The sequence below is a fragment of the Aspergillus lentulus genome (genome assembly GCF_001445615.1).
Source record: "Aspergillus lentulus DNA, contig: Alt08, strain: IFM 54703, whole genome shotgun sequence".
NCBI classification, from domain to species: domain Eukaryota; kingdom Fungi; phylum Ascomycota; class Eurotiomycetes; order Eurotiales; family Aspergillaceae; genus Aspergillus; species Aspergillus lentulus.
This window is the reverse complement of record NW_028322118.1, coordinates 18,503-38,552: the sequence shown is the minus strand read 5'-3', so window position 1 is coordinate 38,552 and position 20,050 is coordinate 18,503. Positions and strand designations below refer to the sequence as shown.

Sequence of the window (20,050 nt, the reverse complement as noted above, 5' to 3'; positions counted from 1 at the left end):
GCACCTATCTCGCCGTCACTTTCCAGAATCACCATGACTGACAACACTCAAGCCAAATTTGGTTGTTCTTCGTGCCTTGTCTAAGGCGCATATTAAAAGCGATAGTTATAGAGTTCCTTGCATACCTCTAATCATTAAAATCCGGCGCCAAAACCCGGAGTCTCCAACCAAAATCCGGTCTTTTTTGTCGGGTTTTACCCACAGCCTTGCAGCTCGTTTTCCCCTGCTGCGATACATTAGCCTAAGACCAGAAGATGAAAGCAACTAAGGGACCGAGATCATTTTCATTTGCCTGCCAAAAAATTACCTTGTAAACTACAATGGCGCCGCCACTCCCAATCCTTATCATCGGCGCCGGCATCTCAGGCCTCACAACCGCCCGCCTGCTGACAAACAGTGGCATCCCGAACATCGTCTTCGAAGCATCCAGCCCAGATCGTAGCCAAGGCTTCGCCATCAGCCTGCGCGAATGGGGTTACGCGACATTGCTGTCCGCCCTCGGGGACCTGCCGCTACGAAGCTTGACGCGCGGCGTCGCACCGGACAGGGAAATCGGCGGCTCGGGCTGGATCGACCAGGTTGTATGGGATAACGGAACCGCAAAGAAACTATTTGTGCCGGACGCGAACTCGCCGACAAAGAAGGAGGTTGTTCGCGCGAACCGGAATGCGTTGCGCAGGTGGATTGCGGACTGTGGGGAAGAGGAACTGGATGTGCGGTACGGACATCGGCTGAAGAGGGTGGAGGGGAGTTTGGGGAATGTGCGGGTTGAGTTTGAGAACGGATCGTTCTACCGGGGGCTGATGGTGGTTGCTGCGGATGGGGTGAACTCGACTGGTAGGAACTGCTCCTCGAGCGTTGTAGGACTAAACCGATAATATGTGTATAGTTCGATCCCAGGTCCTCCCGGATGTCCATCCCGAGACTATGCCTGCGGTGCTCTATCATGGCGAGTTCCAGATGCCCAGGGTCGACTTCGACCGGCTATTCCGGCCACACACCGGAGAGTCCAACATCCTCGCGGGTGTCGGCGATGGCTTCAACGCGCCGTTCGCCGTTTGCAACATGACGAAGACGCACGTCCACATGGACTGGTCGTACTCGCGGCCGGCCTGGAGCAGCAGAGAGGACGACCCGCTGTACCGGCCCAATCGCGCCTCCGAGAACGCAAAGCAGATCCCCCGAGCGCTGGTGGAGGAGCTTGCGTCGCGCGATCTGGCCAAGCCGTGGAGTCTGTTTCTCAATGGCGACGCTATCCAACACCACCGGGTGTTTCATTGGGCCGTCCGCTGCGTCTCTGTGACGCGGGAGGACATGCAGCGCGCTGTAGGTCGAGGCGTCGTCTTCGTCGGCGACTCGTGGCATGCAATGCCCATCTTTGGCGGGGAGGGAGGCAATCATGCACTGGCGGATGGTGTCGAGCTGGCTGCTGCTGTTGCGGCCGGTGTGGGGGGCGATTTGGGCGTGGCGATTGGGAGTTACTATGATCGAGCGTGGAAAAGATCACAGGACGCGGTCCGACGGTCCAAACAGCGGTTCTATGCGCTGCATCGGCCGATGGCTCAGTGGCGGGAGCTTTCGCAGAAGAAGCCCGTGTGACTTTGAAGGGTTTAGGCTACTAGCTAAGAATGACATGGTTACACTGATGTTGAGGCCACCTAACCACTCTCTGGAAGCAGGTCGGAGACAGTCTAGCCCTCGGTCTGTATTTTGCTAATAAATATTTAGCCTGGTTTCAAGATTAGCGAGGAGCCTAGTAACACTCTTACGGGTACCTGGCCCGGTCTCAAAGCGCCATCGAACCAGGGCTGGTTGGGGGAAATAATTGGTTGCTCCCTATTGTGGGACAAAAGATTGCGGACAGTGGAATCCCAAGGATAATGCAACACAAAAGAACAGCACGATCAATGCCCTACCCCCTCATGATCTCGATCATCGTACTCATTGCAGACCTGACTGTAGTAATAAGGATCGCTTTGGCCATAGTTCTCTTGGAACTGAGTTGTAACGTGGCCTGACACCCAGGATTTCTTAGTTCGCGTCTAATATTTATGGAGATAAAACCTGGACCAGTACTTCAGACATGACTGGATACCCCTTTCTGGGGACACCCATGACTTCCGATTCCCAGAAAAGCGATATTTGCCGAACGTGCAGATCATGCCATAGGCGGCTAGAGTGGTTACCAGGAGTAATCCGAGTCGCCAGTGCAATGGTATGATGAACACGAGGACCCGCAGCCAAGTGTCCAGGTGCAGAATCTTGAATGGATCGAGCTCTGACTGCGTTCACTACTAGTCTCAAGGGGGATAATGCTGAATTGAGATGATTGGCGAGGCAGATGACTTTCCTCCACCACTTTGCAGCGAGACTTGACACTTAGGGCTAGGCATGTGGGGCCGGTGCTGAGAATGAGAGCACTAGCTACCTTTGTCGTTATTATGCATGGATGGCAATTGACAGTAATGAAGGCCAAAAGACCTTGTATCCATCTCGAAGAGACAGAGACAAGAAAACCGCAGCAAAGCGTGACCAAGACGGTACAAAGCACAGAAGCCCTAGGCTGGGTAGGGTATCTGCAGAAGATTGATCGTCTTCGAATATAAATAAGGTTATGGAAAATAAGGCCGGACTGAAATAGGCACAACGAATATCACCTCTTTCTCACTGGACGCTACTTCAGTCCGTGCTCGTATTCGGCAAATGGGTAAATTTGGCCACGTAAACACGACTAAAAGCCCTCCAATCAGCACAGAACTTGACTCGTGTCAGAGGACGGAGTATAGATTGAGATAAGAATCTGCGCATCTTGATCATGGTGGTTGACGCCCAGACTGTCACATGGGCTTCTCGAGGCTGATATCAGGTCGCTTATTTCACGTTCCACAACACTAGCATGCTTGCATGATCATCCAGTACCAATTGATATCTGCTCTGTTCTATCTAATTGTGCTGTTAGTACAATGAGGCTACGAGCATTCTGATACGTCGACTCCTACCACAGAATCCTTTAATGCAGCATGCTCGGCCTATTGCATCTTTTGTATGCCACTTTTCCCGCAACAGAAAACAACCCGCATCTGCCTGCAACTATGTGATGGCTGTCTCCCCTATCGTAGTCACTCGGTCGTTGTTGCGCGATCCACCGATAGAAGATGTAGGAGTCACCTCTTAAAGTGACAAAGCGCCATGCCCACTCCCGTCATTTTAAGAGAATATACCAGGCAACGTCCTTATAACGGTATTATATTTAGTCACTTGCAGGGGTTGGGTTACATTGCCCGTGGTTTCATTCTCGTGTTGACCTGGTGGTTTCCTCGTGTTTCCCTCGTGTCCTGAGACCTAGGGCTTATGCAACTTGGATATTGATATCGCCACCCTAGCTTGTTCGGAAAAAGAGAAATCCATGAGGCTTTTATTCGCTAGTTAGGTCCGATATAAAGCATATATAGATATAAACTCACGCCCAGCTATCCCACCACAATCTGTTGTCAAGATGGAGAAACGTAATCAGCGGAAACGCCCCTCAACTCCCCATCTCAGCTGCGAGCTCTGCCGCGAGCGCAAGATCAAGTGCGACAAGGTCGATCCCTGCACCAACTGCGTCTCGGCAGGCGTGGTCTGTGTCCCTGTCCATCGGCCACGCCTGCCACGTGGTGTCCATGCGCGACGAGCTCGCCCAATGTCCCCAGCGCTCGTGCCCGCACGCTCACCTACCCCTGGTGCCGGTCCGGTATCTTCAGAGGAAAAGCAGACAGATGCTTCCTCCGGCGCCGTCGGGCCAGTTGACGACGACCTCAGGGAACGCGTCCACCGGCTTGAGGCGGTAGTCAACAGCATGCGTGCGGCCATGCAGGACCCTTGTCCGGCACCTGTTAGCCAGGTTAGTTGCGCATTCCGGTATATAGTTGCACGTGCTGACGAGGAACAGTCGGTTGTTAACAATTCATATCCGGCGTCAACAAGTTCATTGTCATGCAGTTTGTCCATTCCAATTAATGTCCAGAAGCAACCACCCTTAACTTCACCGGCTGATTGTTTCTGGACTGGTTTGCTTGGAGAGGTAGGCATATGTCGCGTGGGCCCATCCAAACTGGCGCTGGGATGCTGACCGTTCCCGTGGGTGGTGGATCAGATAGAAGACCCTGGTGGCGACGTAGGATTGAGCTCAAAGACCAAATCGGATACGCATAACCCGCTAGCACCTAACGTGTCGAAAATGGATGACGGCGGGTTCCGTTTCCTTGGCTTGAGTGGCAATAATCTAACCCAGACCTGGACTCCAGTCCTCGAAGATAAAGAAATGACAAGGCAGTTATGCCAGATCTACCTCCAGCAAGTCGACCCCATCATTAAGATCCTGCACCGGCCAAGTGTCGAGAAGTGGATGTTACATGGGGAGCAGTACCTCGATTATCCGGAGAGGCACGTTGCCGTTGATGCGTTGTCGTCTGCCATTTGCTACGCTGCTGTCGCGAGTTTGACCGACGATCAACGTCGGGCAATGTTTCAAAGGAGCAGGTCCAGCGGCATTGCGGAGGATTCTCGAAGAGCGTGTGAGGCCGCACTAGAGAGAAGTGGGTTGCTGGCGTCTCCCTGTATCACTGGCCTGCAAGCATTTGTCCTTTACCTCGTAAGTACCAACTTCTGAACAAGGCTCAAGACCAACACCAGCACGGGTTTACTAACCCCGTGGAATAGATTGCCAGAAGATCCGAAAACCGCTGTCAGGCCACATGGACGCTGACAGCGGTGGCCGTGCGGCTGGCAAAGGCGCTCGGTCTCCACCGGCAGCGAGATGAGACATTCTTCAGCCAACAAATGCGCAGGCGGTTGTGGCTCACCATCTCACTGATGGACCTGCAGGCCTCCTTCAGCCAGGCCTCCGAACCGCTCATCAACACTGAGGAGGCCACCTCCACATTCTGTCTGCCCCAGCACATCAACGACTCGGATTTCAATCCAACCATAACCCATGAAATTGCAGACAGGGAGGGGTTGTGCGATACCACATTTGCGCTGGTCACATACCACATCCAGCTAGCAGGGCGGGCCCTGAATTTTGGCGCCGCGGCATCACCCCAGCACAAGGCGTCTCAACAGCAACACGCGCAGCGCTTTGAACAGAATGCGCTCCGCCTGTTGCACTTTTGCGACCCCGAATCCTCGCCGTACGCGTGGTTCACCTGGCACGGCACGCAATGCCTCGTCTCTTGCGCTCGACTGTCCGCTCTACGTCCACTCGAGCTCCCGCAACCCAATAACGGCAGTAGCCAGCCGTCGCCCTCGCCGTCTCCCAGCCCGCAGGAGCACAACCCGGAGCTTCTCCGCCTGGCCCTAAACGTCTTGGAAAAGGCACACCTGATGCACACAGATCCCCGCGGCGAGAGATTCCGCTGGTACGTGACGACACCGTGGCACGTGCTGGCGGTCGCCATCAACGAGTGCTCCCTCTGCCCGGATGTGGCCCAAATTCAGGCCGCGTGGCCCACCATCGAGGCATGTTATCAGCTCCTGCGCCACAAAGGAGTTGTGGGCGAGGAGGAAGCACTCCAGCGTCCACTAGAGAGATTGAAATGTCGGACACAGGACAAGGCGGGCCCTCTTTTGCAGCCCGCAAGACGTAGTCCGACATTCAGCCTCGGTAGCAGTGCCGTGACATCTGCTGCACCCACGCCGCACTCGCGGGCCAGCAGCACCCCGAGTGAGACCCTCAGCGACCTGTCCTGGCCGACAGCTTTCTCCCATGCTCATTCCCAGCTCGGTGTGGATTTGGCTCCAGTGGCACCCGTACAGCCGTTGGCCAAACTCGATCTGGATTCGTTGTTGTTACAGTTCGATATTGAGAACCAGCCGCTGCTTGCGGGCCCGAGCCCTCGAGTGGACGCGGAGCCGTCGTTGCGGACGTGGGAGCAGCTGATGTCGGATATTGATTATGCCGAGTCGAACATGTTTCTTCCTTAGATGGACGCCGTCCTTCCGTCTCTCTTTCGCCATATACGGTTAGACTGAAGTAGGGATAAGACAAGTAGTTATCCCACCTGTTATCCGGATTTTAGATTGTGTTGTTTGCGAGGCGGATTTCCTGTTCCAATAGAGATGAGACTTTTTGATAGGTCGCCGGTTTCTGGCAGAAATTTATCAACAACGTATCATATTCTTCACATCGTACTACAAACTCATCTCGATAGCATTCCAGGCTCTTTGTGCATGACTGGCCTGGCTGCAGCGCATTTTCTTCCATAATGCTGCCTAGATTCAAGGCCTGTTGCTTATGTTCGTCGCTATCTCCATCACAAGGGTAGCCTGCTGCAAGCAAGTCTCGGATTTTGGCGCCTCGGTGTCTCTGATATCGGATTTTAGCATTCAACATGGAGCAACAGCTCGGATTAAAACACAACAAAACCTTTCTGCCAACTCACTACCCTAAGATAATCTGTATTCGCTGACTGAATAATTTTGAGCACCGTATACTCTGCGGACGCAATACAATGGCCCCCCGCATGCCATTCAACCAGGCCTTCTGGGAGGATTACCTCTCCGGGCAGGATGCGACCCTCCCTTCTCTTCCCGATACCTCAATCCTCACCAGCAGAGTAATCCGCATCCTCGGCGGGAATCCAGGTGCCATGCACCTACAAGGAACCAACACCTATCTAGTCGGAACGGGGCCGTCTCGCATCCTGATCGATACCGGACAGGTAGGTACCAACTTTCTATCCAATTCCTATGGAGCTAACACAGGCAGGGTCTCCCCATTTGGATCAGTCGCATCATTGGCCTCCTGCGCTCGAACAACATCTCCATCTCACACATTCTCCTCACCCACTGGCACGGCGACCACACAGGCGGCGTCTCGGATTTAATCTCTTACAACCCCACCCTCGCCGAACGCGTCTACAAGAACCTCCCTGATCCAGGTCAAAAGCCCATAGACGATGGACAGATCTTTGCAGTAGAGGGGGCGACTGTCCGCGCAGTCTTCACGCCTGGCCACTCGGTCGACCACATGTGCTTCTTGCTTGAGGAAGAGAATGCCCTGTTCACTGGGGATAATGTTCTGGGGCACGGGTTCAGCGTGGCCCCGGATCTGGGACGGTATATGGAGAGTCTGGAGCTCATGGCGAACTTGGGCTGCGTGCTTGGGTACCCTGCGCATGGGGCTGTTATTAGTGACCTTCCTAGCAAGCTGGAGGAGTATATTCGGCATAAGGAGATGCGTCTGCGAGGGATTCTGTCAGTATTGGTGAAGGAGAGGGAGAGGGTGGAGGGGGACAGAGGGACGGGAGGCGGGAGGAAGGGGGGTATGACGCTGCACGAAATTGTAAGGGCAATGTTTGGGGCGGTGCCGGACGAGGTGATTGACCAAGCTTTGGCGCCGTTTTTGCTGCAGGCTTTGTGGAAGCTGACGGAGGACCGGAAGGTGGGATTCGAGCCGGGGGATCCTGTCAAGAGAAAATGGTTTGCCGTTGCCCGTCGAGTGACTAGACCACCTAGGCAGTACGGGTCGGTTGCACGTCAATGATCCTGCTGGGGTTATGCGGATGTTTATCATCTGCGCAAGCCCGAAGACGGAAGCCCATGCTTAATCTCCCCTCGCGCGATCTTCTCAGTTAGCGATCCTGCACTCCTGTCTGCGCCTGAACATTCAAGACGGCCAATATTTGGCAGTGCTGTTCATTCTGTATATATCAGTTGAGAATTATAAATGGAGTTATGATAGGTTCCCTTTGAGCCATGCCTTCCGTTCTCCAAACAATGCCTTTGTCCTCGCATGTTCAGAGGTTACATAATGGAGTGTGACCTCATGCCATAACAAGCGAGCCTGCGTTATGGTATTGAGGATACTGCGGTACCTCAACCAGCACCCTGATTCACTTCATTGTTTAATTTCATAGGCACAATGTATATATCTACACCATCTCATTCACATATATAAACGCTGGATTGATTCTCGCAATGACTAGTCAGCATTATATCCCTAGTCCTCTTCAATACCCTGCGTTGCATCCATAATCAAATTAACCAGCCCCAGTCCAAACAATTCAATGTAAAAATGCTCAGCATCGACAACAGAGTCCGATCCGCCTACGCCATTTTCCGCCTTTCTAATCCAAGAATTGCTCCCTCATGAGATGCTCGAGCAATATCTCAAAACATCGGAGTGCGCCGTCGGATTCACCGTGAAGCTTGACTTCTTCCAGAAGTGACACAATGAGTAGTAGGCGATCTTACACTCGAAGTGTTTGTAGACAATGACTCTGATGAAGCAATTAAATACTTCTAAGACTGCATGTGAAATAATAATATGTCCGTAATCGTATGTATATAAAAAAAAGTTATGAAGCCGAGTATTCTTACAACTAGTACTCCGCCCGGATTTAATCAGGCAAATGACGGACGCATCATATCAGGTGAACAAGAAGCAGCAGCTGATGCTGGAACAGTAGGTCCAGTCACTGCTAGCATCCCAAGAGCCAATTCACAAATCATAAACTGAGGATTCCTGTACAGTGTGGCGGTATTCCAGACGTAAGTTGAGACGAGTGCATGCATGGCGAACCTGGGTGAGAGCATGGCAATCAGTATGCGGAGCATACGCGGCTAATACCGAGTTAGAGAACGCGACTGGGTCCTCAGCCCATCTATGCATTATGCATAGACCACATAGCACACGCATAGCCGAGACACTTCTCAGCTCGGATGCTTGAAAGGACCTCCGTCAATCCACGATCATTGGGTCTTTCTTGCGCCTAGCGCATTCAGTTCCTGTTCGATGCCTATCCAGGCGCTCGTCCTCAAGGTACACGATAGCCACCAGTTCCCACTTGCGTCTTTGCCAATGATCGGCCCCACGTTTCGCAAAGCAAGGCCACCCGAATGATGGGTGGGAATCACGCACGATGGCCTGCCAAGCGGATGCACACGGTCATGGAGCGGAATGCCCGGGGCAAGAACCGCAGACGAGAAGTCCACTTCAAAGAACCGACCTCGGTGCCAGTTACTACAGCAGACGAGAAGGGATGTCGGTTCGCCGAACACCGGCGGATGTTTTTGAGAAGAGGATTTGTGAAACGCAAAAAACGCTTCAATCTGGGGTAGTGTGCGTTGTTGGATGAGCGAGCGGCGGATGTGGGAGGCCATGAAGCTGACTGGTTCTCGAAGAATCTGCTGGGTGCGAAGAAAGGTAATCGCTGGAAGGGCAGCGTTAGTGATAAAGGCTGTGTTTGTGGATGACGATTCCTGAAGGACGGTCGAACGGATGTCGAACACGTTCAAGAGGGTCACCAAGCGGCGGGGCGAGGGATTCAGGGCCTTAATCAAGGCCTTGAGCCACCATGCTAAAAGTACGTCACTTTCGCTAAGGAAGGGAGCAGGCCCTTCCTTACTTTGCTCGGCTAGCTCGTGCAATGCCTGCTCCCGCATCTCGTCGAGATATCGTCCTGGGATGCAGATTACACGTTCATTCTGGCCGCGGTGCCAGATGAGCTCGAAGAGGTAGCTGGCGATGAAACCTAAGAGTCGGATCCCGGTTAGCAGAAAGGAGCTGTTCACGTAGGTGTTGGCCGGGGTTCTGTCGATGAAGCGTGCCGCCGGATCTTCGCTGATCTGCTGAAAGATTGGGATCTGGTCTTCCCGTCCATTCATGACAGCAGTCCACGCCTTGAGAAAACTTGAAAGACCCATAGCGTCCATCAGAGTGTGCATAAAAGTTACAGTCAGCAAGGTGGCATCATCGAACGACACCACATCAATGACGAGTTGCGGTCGATCTGAATAGAGCCAGTCCTCGATCCTCGTGGGGCAATCCGCGGACACACAGACAGATGCGAGATCTGCGGGGTCGCCAAGCAGTGATGGCTGGCCAGTTGCTTGGGGGAAACTAGCAGCTAAAGGATGCTTGTTGATGCCCATAGGGTGCTTAACGACCGTGTAGTTAAAGCCAGGCCGGTTTGAATCATAATGCGCTGGTATGTGGTATTCTAATTTACCATCATCCTAACGTGTGTGAGTTGCGGGCGAATGTAGTATGTGAGTGATTCCAATCCACACCTTCTTGCGAAGTCGCGCTCCTAGTGTCCGCCAGCCTTCCAACTCCAAGAGACGCGCCAACGATTGGCGTAGGATCTCTGGGTCAAGGACATCGTCGAATCGGTAAGTAACATGCAGGCAACAAGCCCGCATGCGATGTTGGTCATCCCATGCCGGGATCGGTAGTACTGTGTCCGTGGGGTTCCGTGGCGGCAGAAGCGTGGCTTTTTTCCCGAAAAAGCCCATTTTCGCACGAATTAGACCAGAGCTTTCGTGTACAGCATTGTCGCTTGATCAGTGTTGGTGGCAGAGAATTAATGATGATATGTATACTGGAAAGACTTCGCCAAAATCCGGCCGTGAGCTCAAAGTCAGGCTCAAAACCCGAGCTCGCAAAACCCGACAACGACCCCAGTTAGGAGTAATGCTATGACAACTCAACCAAGCAAATTGGCATCTTTATCCCTGCTTAATGGTCTTATAAGACTTTATTGATAGCCTGTAGTGGCTCTATCATTATTTATATGAAGACTAGTTAACTACATTGCCTACTGTAAGTAATTATTTAATAACTACTTGTAAGCTTAGTAGAAGCATCTTTTATATATAGTATGTGTTGAAGTACAATGTACTTCTTAAACCCTACTAAAGATATACCTAGTCCTAAACTAGCAATAGAACACTCACAGAACCCGCAGTTGTTTGATTCCGGTGCCTCGCCTAGGGAATTGCACCAGTTTCAGTTTCCCTAGGGTAGAACTGATTTAGATTTGGTTCAAACCATCAGTTACAGTTTTTGCAGTTTTATTAGATTAGGTTCATTAACCCTCACAGGCCTCACTGTTTTGATTAGTACTCACTAGTGTCTAGCACTTCCCTAGAAATTTTGGTATAACTAGATAGCTCCAGCTTTAGACTATCTAAACATATAAATATCAATTCAAAATACCTAGTGGTCGCGGAGATATAAGGGAATAATCATTTCTATCAAGGGTTGGTATGAAAGTAGTGATGGGTTATACTCGGAGTATATATATTCGCATCAACCTTCGATAATCGCTCTAGTCTAAGAATAATTCTTAACCACCACTCATTCAACCCTATAGATATTCAATTGCTATTGCAGATCTAGATTAGCATGATAATAATGATTATATATTTTATATAAAAATATTAATTTTCTATAGGTATAGTAATAGTATGGTAGATAGTATGGCAGTCAATGATCACTTGAAATTTTAAAATGGTTAAACCTCACTGAGGGGTTTGTGCAAACTAAACTAAACTGAATCTAACCATGGTTAGTTAGTAGTGGCTGGGCTAGGCCTATATAGGCCTAGTAGTGGAGTTTAGCAGTTAAACCTGCAGCAACTCAGGTCAGATCCAATTTGGATCTTATTTTGTAAAATTTCAACTTGAAATTGCAACAGTTCAGTGCCAGCTGGTTTTGAACTCACCCAAATTCAGACTGAATGCAACTCTAGGCTTCCCACTTGACTGTGAATGGTTTTTAGCATAGAAGATGTTATTACAATATTTCCAAGCCAGTATTTCACTTAAGCATTTCCACTGTCACCCTCAATTTCGACATTTGTAAGGATTCTGGAGATATTGCAGCTAAGTGTGCATTTTTATGATTATGATAGCTAAATAATCCAGGCTGAGCTTCCATAGGCTTATTTTATCAAGTATCTTTTGAATAGTTAAGAGTGAATATTGCAGGTTGATATCTAGGTATTGCAGATGGTGGTCTCTTAATTTCCAAGTCGTCCCTACAGAGTGGTCTTAGCTAGGCTCTTGTACTAGGGCTATGTTACCAATTCTACACTTAAGTTGATGGACTTCTAGTACCTAAATAACCAGCTTCAGTCTCTGTACTGCCCAGGATAGCATAGTCATATGCTCTAATAACAGCGGTTGTATACGATATGTTTTGTCCATGTGGGCATGAATCCATTGATTTTAAATTAATCCACCCCTGGGGATGTTAAAAGAATAAATTAAAGATAATCCCTCCCATTAGCCCTGTCTTGAAGTATGTAGAAATAGCAGACTACAAGGGTGGATGCACAACCATAGAAGTAATTGGTTAGCTCTCGTCGTGCTCAAGAGGCCATTGGACATCAGATACACCATACCAAAGGGCTACATATCTGTCCTATAGTCGTGTTTCAGCCTTATGTACGACACACAACGCGTCTAAGTTCTGCTTGGCACATGAGAAAGGTATGATGATCCAGCGCCTGGCTTCTGGGCGCTTGGGAAGCCTTTGCTATGAACCTGATACTGTTTGCTGGAAGTTGGTATAGTAGACAAAAGGCTAGAGGTGGAACAGTTTGATTGTGAAGTTAGTCAAAGCGAGTAGTATCCCTGCATGTTCTACTGATGAGATCAAATGATAGCTTCCATCTTCCATTTTCCATCCTTCCTTCATTAACAGCTCTAGTGTTATGCATAACTCTGGTCACGTCGACATGTCTTTTCAGAAATCTGCCACATCCCCAGTTGGTTTTTTCGTCGTTCTTCATGTCACCGTCCTTTAGTTGCTTTCCCCCGCCTGCTGGCCCACTCATCCGGTTCTGAATTAATCTGCATCTTGACATTAAGAGATTTTCAGTGCAGCGTCGGCACTGGTGGTGCCCGTAAGGGCAGTGGTAAGAATCGCCAGCGTAAAGAGTTAACGGCCCGGTGCTTTGAGCATGATTATGGCACGTGGGACTTGTCTGTGCGATCTGTGTCGTAGTACGATCCGGTGGCCTTGCGTTGTGCATTGACAGCCTTGACGAGCTTGCCCAGAATGGCATACTCCAGCTTCAGCTTGACGCTATAAACCAGGCCCTTTAGAGTGACTTGGATTGCGTAAAACCCTGAGTACTGAACTGCGACGAATGAAGCATCCATCAGGATGATAAGGATGTTGATAACCAGCAGCTGATGCAGTATACCCCAGTAACGATTTCTGACATGAGACTTGAGAAACTCCACTGTTTTGCAGATGTATAGCACTGATAGCAGAGCCTCCTGAGCAAAGAATCCGATCAACTGTATCCTTTCCATAATTTCATACCCCTTCACGAATGCCCGGGTATGGCTCGGCGCATTGGCACCAAAGGCAAGCACTGTGGTAGGGATATGGAGTACAAAAGCGTCGACGATGATCATGCACAAAATACCACGCAACAGCTTTCGACTCCGAATCAGGAGGTGCAGCCGTGACCATAGCACCATAGACTGGCCGGTCACCATGCAATACCATCCGATGCTCGCAAAAGTTAATGAGATGTTATTGTTGTGGACGACATTAGAAAGTTTGAGGATCAGGCCAAGATTATAGGGAATGATTCCAAGGGTTGCCACTAGCAAGGTCCAAAAGTAAACGTCCCTCCGTTTGAATCTGGTAAAGCAGAGAATCAGGAGCTCGACGATATTGTAGGAGGCAATAGTGGTGAAAACAGAGACAAGGGCGGACTCAAGACATGCTCTGCTAGTGTAGATACCCTCTGTGAGCCCATGGTCGCTATCCGACGCGGTGGAATTCGACATGAATGTCCACACGCTAGGAGCTGGTTACAGAGTGCATCTAGGTAGGACAGTCGAAGCGTGGTTGTAGAATTCGAAATTCGCCCTAGCACATAAAGAGCCAGAAGGCTGGGTTTTGTTAAACCCCTCGATGGACGTCGGGTGATAGTGTGGCGAAATCAGTAGCTACTTTAAGCTTTTGGTCTGACAGCCAATGTTGGAAGTGTAATCTGGGCCAGATCTGGACTACGCTCTTTTTGGTTTCCTCCAGAGCCCTTGAATGATCCTGGCTAAAGTGGTCCTCTCGCGCTGGCAAGCCACGGTGGCGGATAGGCAACGGATCGTAAGGATCTAATTGGTGAGGAGTTATGGTCACGGCATTGGTCCCAAAGTTAGACACTGTACTCCAATTGAACCCTTCATAGCGCTGAACCCTTGGAGGTCTGCACAACAGTCCGCCTATGTGCTGAAGCAATTTTTGAATGCGTCGCCCGGGAGCAAGTCCTTTCCCAGCCGGTTTAGGGCCAGTTTTGAGCCGTTGGAGAATTACAGGGAGTGATTTTATGTGTGCTAAGCACCTGCTTTGAAATCTCCGATCAATGGAGTTGAGGTCGCTGTTCCGTAAGCCTTCGGCAATATCTCAAATCGTGCGAGCCACACATAAGCATCAGTTGCACTGTTTCTGTTGGTGGAATATTACCACAAGGAAAGGAGAAAACAGATTGCATTGCATCCTATAGCTCGGCCGGACAGGCGTTTTGGTTTTGCCTGTGGGAGGCGCTCCCGCAGGCTCTGGCTCTGGACTAACCATGTTCTCTTGAACTTAAAATCCGCCACGCAGCATCGAAGACTTTAAGACAATGACGATTATATTCAGTGCAACATGGTGGTGTGCAAGACATATCACCGGCCTGTTCTCTCAATTCCAAGCCCGATACCACTTTTGAGGATGATCATTCCCCTATAACAGACAGAAGACGTGGTCGCCTACCATGCCTGGCAGCGACAACGGCCTCTCTGGAGGTATCTATACTAGCCGGCGGTGTCTAGATGAAGTCCTCTTTGCGACCTTCATCGGATTGGCTTGGTACAATGCACTAGAGCTCATTGTGCTTTGTTTTACAACGTTCAAACGGTGGAGGGGCGCTTACTTCTGGAGTCTTCTTGTCGCATCAACCGGTATTATCCCATACGGCCTCGGTTTATTCCTGAAGTTCTTCAACATTGTCCGTCATAATTATCTCGGATCACATACCCTGGTGACCATTGGCTGGTGTTGCATGGTGACAGGTCAGTCAATGGTCCTGTGGTCACGACTCCACCTGATTCTATTGAACCAACGAGTCCTACGCGGCATCCTCTACTTGATCATCTTTGATGCAATAATATTGCATATACCGACTGCAGTGGTTGCATACGGCACCAATGCACCAAGCCATCCTATCGCTTTTGTCAAGGCATACAATGTTCTTGAAAGAGTACAACTGGTTGGGTTCTGTATCCAAGAGACATTCCTATCCGCAGTATATATCTGGGGTACATTGAAGTTCTTAAGGCATACTGATGGAAACCGTTATCGGTACATCTTGCATGAACTCCTCATCATCAATGTGCTTATCATTCTTCTTGACGGCTCCGTGGTTGGCACGCAATTCGCCGGCCTGTATTCCGTGCAAACTACCTTCAAGGCGTTGGTGTATAGCATCAAGCTGAAGCTTGAATATGCTATCCTTAGGAAGTTAATCAAGGCTGTCAAGGTGCCTCCAACACCACAACGACGCTCACCAGACCATCCCAAACCAGCGAGCGGTACATCGGAACAATCTGAAACAGAGAAACGCACTGCAAGCCAGTACGAATGCACAGGGGCTCGCCTAAGCGTGCCGGAGGTGGCGGCGGAGCCTTCAAGAGTCCTCTCGACAACCACCATAGTCTTTGCGCAAAGCTTACAGGCGATTGGGCAAGACTCCCACCGGGAAAAATACAGCGATATTTCAACGCTGATAAGGCCCAAAGGGAACGATTAGGAAAAGGCAATTGCACTACTTTTTACTAGATGGCATCACAAAAATTGCGCCACGGATCTGTGTACATACTGTCACACCATGGGTTCTCGTTCTCTCCTCAGCGTTCAGGTAGAGGACAATTGGAGAATTAAGTGATCATTGTCCATAAGGACGACTCTATCTTAGCTTGAGCATTCCCTGTGAGTAGTCAACTATGGCGGTACCCCGTGAATGTTAGTCGCCAAAGGGTGGAGACCTTTCGCAGGTGATATCTCACCAGGATACAGGTTCTCTAGAGCCTAGAGAATCCCTAGGAAACGCCCTGAGCAGGGTACCTCTGGCCTGCTTATAATGGGGGAACATGGACTCTGGACTAAAACTGTTACTAGGTTATGTATAAGGAGTGATCTAGTTACACAGTTATCCTATGTAAAGAGGGCCTAAGACTAAGAGCACCTCTTAAGCATTCACACAATTATACATACCTAAAGTATCCTTCTTTCTTACCCTCTTCCTTGCCCTCTTGACTACCTTCTTGACTACCTCTCTATCCATCTATAGGCCACTTTACTAGTAGAACCTACCCCAAACGCTTCTAATCTATTGAGTAAGTGGGTTAGATCTTCTTGGCTATTAAAGCTCTTGAGAATGAACTATCATGTTCTGGGTCTCATATCTCTGCACTGTCGGCCTCTTCCCATCGTCGTAGCAGAGTCTCATATGGCTTTTTCATCTGCCAGACATGTAAGTCTCTTGTCCGGTTGATGATACCAACTAATGCCTCGCGCTCCGCATGATCAGTAAAGTAATCACCGTACAGAGTAATAGCAATGACTGCGTTTACCAGGCAGGGTTGCACTCGTAGGTGATTCAAAGCGATACCGCATAGTTTGAGGATGATTGATCGAACTTGAGCCTCTGCTTTGCGATGAGCCGCACAATTTGCTTTTCTAAACACAGTCAGCTGCTGGAGAAAGCCATCTTGCTTCTCGATATCAGCTTACTCGAGTTGAGGATTTTCAGCAGTCAAGATCATTTGAGCCAGTTGAAAATGCTGTACTGCCGTCGCCTGGACATCAAAACTGTACCAGACGGTCGGAAATATCTGGTCTTTAGCTCGATCTGCCTTGAGTTCAAGAATAGGTTCCATTTGACCAAGCGATTCATGAACCAGTTTCTGTTCATCCAGCTTGAGTTGTGCTGTAATTCTAGTGATTAAAAAAGAAGTCCTCTATTGAGAAGATAAAGCATACTTACTCCATTCATCAGGGCGCTTTTGCCCCCAGCGCCACTGAGCGACTTTACCGACGAACATGATCATATTGTTGGCGATTGAAGCATTGCGCCAACGGTCAGAATCGAATCGTAAATGCGGGACCGTCTCCCTTGTCAATGCATAATAAATCTCTTGCCGGATGACAATCCAATATGCGGCCGTAGCAAGCGAATGGTCTAGCGGAGAGGCGATCATAGAGTCAATGATCCTCTGAGTGACAGCCAGAAAGTTGACGCGTTCGTCATGTAATACTCAGCTTCGACACTGCCTCTGCCTTCGCGAGTCTCTTCTTCCATCTCCTCGTACTGACGTAGAATGACGGCAGCAGCCATGATGTTCTCTTGGTGTGTCGGGTCCTGGATGTTAGGGAACTCGGCCAGACCAGGGATGCATTTGAGCATATATTCAACAGCACTGGACGTTTGTAGGTGGGGGAGTAGCTGCCCACCATATAGAATCCCGCGGCGTGTCCTGTATTGAGGCAGTCGGCACAAGTGTCGGGCTGATACTGCAAATATAGCATATCGAAGAGTTGGGCAGTGCTGAGCCCGACAGGGGACGACGAACTGGAAATGCCTCCGATTGTCACAGTGATCAAACTGGGAAGATTAGTACGTGTTGCATTGCATGGTGAGAGTGATATCTCGTACCCAGGGAGATACTTCCTCGATAAAGTATCGTAGTAGGCAGGATTCCTGGATACCTGCAGAAGCAGTGAGACTGGGCTGATTGCTGGAATGCGACGATGCGTCATCTTCAGCAGAACTCCTCGCGCTCCGGGACCCGTTGGCAAAGCCAATATTGAGCCCATTGCTCATATTTTCTGCTCCCGAGTAAAAAATTGTATCCTCATGATGTGCGTGGTTGCTCATGGGCGACGATGCCGGAGAGGGAAAGGTAATGGGAAAAGCACTATGAGGGGAAGTCTCATCCAGATCTCCATTTTGGCCTCTTTGTGAGGGAAGGATAGGGCTTGTGACTCTCTGGCGACCATGAATGATTCCATTTGGTGAGGGTGTATGAACAGTAGATTCTCCGATGGGCCTATTAGGGGAGGCTGAATTCGGCGGATTTTCTGTCGAATGCTTCGGAGGCCTCCAAGTCTTCGGTCTGCTATTAACCCATATTTGACCCTGTGTAAAGCTCGCATCGAAATTGGCTGTTGAGCCATTTCGGAAAACTGCATCCTTCTGCACAGGCCTACAGTTAAGGCCTTTAGTTTCGCAACGTGTGCAAACTGGCCGTCGCTTGTCACCTATAGATGAGACATCAGCAGAAGACCTTAGGCACTGGCCAGGCCGATGGGTTCTTTGAAGTACATTTTTGATGCCTCTCTATTATCGGTCTTGTTATCCTTGATTGCCTTAGACATGGGGTTCGACGGTTCGACCTCACCTCGACAGTTCGAACAGGGTACCTTAGCTGGTGGGGCATTCAGCGGCATTCTCACTTGATGTAGGTACTGAAGCCTTGTCTTGCCTTTGATATGTGGAACTCGTTGAATACAATCAGGAGAGCAACGGCAAACGGTGGTTACCATTACCAAGACATCACCTGTTGCGTGGGACAGGACTGTCTACCCCACTTCTACCCCATTTCTATTCCCCGTGGGGACAGGCGCACAATATTACTGTATTCAGAAAGTCGCGGCGCCTTGTGCTGCGAATGGGTGGGAACCTGAAAGCTAAAAGCTAACCAGGCAAAATCTCGCTGAAAGACGGTCCGGACTTCGCCCGATCTGTGGGGAACACTTCCTTCAGGCTATGCCATATGTTTCGGTTGACATCAGTTGTCGAGCATAAAGCCACGGGTCCATCTACTTGGTCTTCCACCTCCATCGTCTCTCACCACAACCAATATGGCACTCCCGACTCATTTCAAGCTTAATACCGGCGCCCAGATCCCCGCCGTAGGACTTGGTACGATGCCAGCGCTGTTTTCTGCGGGCCGTAGCGGTTCTCGCTGATAAGAAATACAGGCACTTGGAGATCTGAACCTGGTCAGGTACGCCAGGCAGTCTCGTTCGCTCTCAAGAACGGATATAGTCACATTGACGCAGCATTGTAAGGTTCCCATGTCTCTTTCGCAGTGCATAGTCTTCGCTAATAAATCACAGGATCTACGGTGGGTCGTAGCAAAGAAGAAAACAAGCAAGATTTTGGGGTCTAATGGGATAGCTAGGAAACGAGCACGAAGTCGGCCAGGGTATCAAGGATAGTGGTGTCCCTCGCGAAAACATCTTCATCACTAGCAAGCTGTGGAACACCCACCAGCCCAACGTCGCGGAAGGTCTCCAAAGGACACTTGACGCTTTAGGCACGGACTACCTCGATCTCTATGTAAATTAACACTCTTCTCCTTTGGGCAGACGCGGCACGACTGTCGATAGCTCGGCTAACATAAACATCAGCTCATCCACTGGCCAGTCCGACTTGTTCCTGTAAGCTACTCCGCTGTTTCCCTCCATCACGACATTTACATGGCTAACTTGTATAGCACAGAACGAGTCGAGCGAGCTTCTACCAGTCAATCCCGACGGCACACGATCCGTCGACCGATCCTGGGATCACAGTGAGACCTGGCGCCAGATGGAGGAAGTATACAACGCCGGCAAGGTGAAGGCGATTGGCGTGGCCAACTGGTCGATCCCCTATCTAGAGGAGCTCAAAAAGAAGTGGACCGTGGTCCCTGCTGTCAATCAAGTCGAGTTACACCCTTTCCTTCCTCAGCACGCACTGAAGGAGTGGTGCGACAAGCATGGCATTCTCCTCGAGGCGTATTCACCACTTGGCTCTGAAGGTTTGTGCTCCTTGACACGCTATGCGGTTTCCATGAGGTATCGCTGGCTAACTTGGTCGTTTTCAGGCGCTCCGCTCATGTCCGATCCCGCAATTCAGGGGATTGCTAAGAAGCATGGTGTTTCACCCGCCACTGTACTCATCAGCTACCACGTCAACAGAGGCGTGGTTGTACTGCCCAAGTCTACTAAAGAAAATCGAATCGTGAGCAACCGTCAAGTCATCGCTCTGTCCCGCGAGGATATGGATGTGCTGAATGGCCTGGCTGCACAAGGAAAGGCGAGGCGTATCAATACACCTCTGTTTGGATGGGATCTCGGTTTCGATGACTGGTACAACCAGTGAAGTCCCCAAATTTGGTCTAGAATCGTACAATCGGGAAATTTCATTCTTCTATAGACTAAAAGATGATTTAGATG

General features: G+C 50.0%; 8 protein-coding genes across 8 annotated transcripts; 5 read left to right on the top strand and 3 right to left on the bottom strand.

Annotated features, from left to right (window-relative positions):
• Positions 1-320: 320 nt before the first annotated feature.
• On the top strand, positions 321-1,599 carry nscC (FAD-dependent monooxygenase nscC; the record flags this gene model as incomplete). The annotated part of the gene is made up of 2 exons (XM_033564289.2): positions 321-837; positions 890-1,599. The coding sequence occupies 2 exons, from the start codon at positions 321-323 to the stop codon at positions 1,597-1,599; spliced, it is 1,227 nt and encodes a 408-aa protein (XP_033420180.2).
• A 1,897-nt stretch (positions 1,600-3,496) lies between these two features.
• On the top strand, positions 3,497-5,964 carry nscR (Zn(II)2Cys6 domain-containing transcription factor nscR; the record flags this gene model as incomplete). Its single annotated transcript, XM_033564290.2, has 3 exons — positions 3,497-3,883; positions 4,136-4,633; positions 4,702-5,964. The coding sequence occupies 3 exons, from the start codon at positions 3,497-3,499 to the stop codon at positions 5,962-5,964; spliced, it is 2,148 nt and encodes a 715-aa protein (XP_033420181.2).
• Positions 5,965-6,491: 527 nt separating this feature from the next.
• On the top strand, positions 6,492-7,525 carry nscB (metallo-beta-lactamase type thioesterase nscB; the record flags this gene model as incomplete). The annotated part of the gene is made up of 2 exons (XM_033564291.2): positions 6,492-6,701; positions 6,749-7,525. The coding sequence occupies 2 exons, from the start codon at positions 6,492-6,494 to the stop codon at positions 7,523-7,525; spliced, it is 987 nt and encodes a 328-aa protein (XP_033420182.2).
• Positions 7,526-8,733: 1,208 nt separating this feature from the next.
• Positions 8,734-10,278, bottom strand: ALT_3281 (uncharacterized protein; the record flags this gene model as incomplete). Its single annotated transcript, XM_033564292.2, has 2 exons — positions 8,734-9,999; positions 10,054-10,278. 2 exons carry the CDS (start codon positions 10,276-10,278, stop codon positions 8,734-8,736), a joined length of 1,491 nt encoding a protein of 496 aa, XP_033420183.2.
• Positions 10,279-12,735: 2,457 nt separating this feature from the next.
• ALT_3280 (uncharacterized protein) lies at positions 12,736-13,575 on the bottom strand (the record flags this gene model as incomplete). Its single annotated transcript, XM_033564293.2, has 1 exon — positions 12,736-13,575. The coding sequence occupies one exon, from the start codon at positions 13,573-13,575 to the stop codon at positions 12,736-12,738; it is 840 nt and encodes a 279-aa protein (XP_033420184.1).
• A 968-nt stretch (positions 13,576-14,543) lies between these two features.
• ALT_3279 (uncharacterized protein) lies at positions 14,544-15,578 on the top strand (the record flags this gene model as incomplete). The annotated part of the gene is made up of 1 exon (XM_033564294.2): positions 14,544-15,578. The coding sequence occupies one exon, from the start codon at positions 14,544-14,546 to the stop codon at positions 15,576-15,578; it is 1,035 nt and encodes a 344-aa protein (XP_033420185.2).
• A 649-nt stretch (positions 15,579-16,227) lies between these two features.
• Positions 16,228-17,705, bottom strand: ALT_3278 (uncharacterized protein; the record flags this gene model as incomplete). The annotated part of the gene is made up of 5 exons (XM_089599538.1): positions 16,228-16,507; positions 16,562-16,757; positions 16,815-17,041; positions 17,086-17,432; positions 17,484-17,705. 5 exons carry the CDS (start codon positions 17,703-17,705, stop codon positions 16,228-16,230), a joined length of 1,272 nt encoding a protein of 423 aa, XP_089455876.1.
• A 986-nt stretch (positions 17,706-18,691) lies between these two features.
• On the top strand, positions 18,692-19,976 carry ALT_3277 (putative glycerol dehydrogenase (GCY1); the record flags this gene model as incomplete). The annotated part of the gene is made up of 7 exons (XM_089599537.1): positions 18,692-18,752; positions 18,812-18,896; positions 18,950-18,957; positions 19,015-19,172; positions 19,244-19,273; positions 19,335-19,632; positions 19,699-19,976. The coding sequence occupies 7 exons, from the start codon at positions 18,692-18,694 to the stop codon at positions 19,974-19,976; spliced, it is 918 nt and encodes a 305-aa protein (XP_089455875.1).
• Positions 19,977-20,050: the final 74 nt, after the last annotated feature.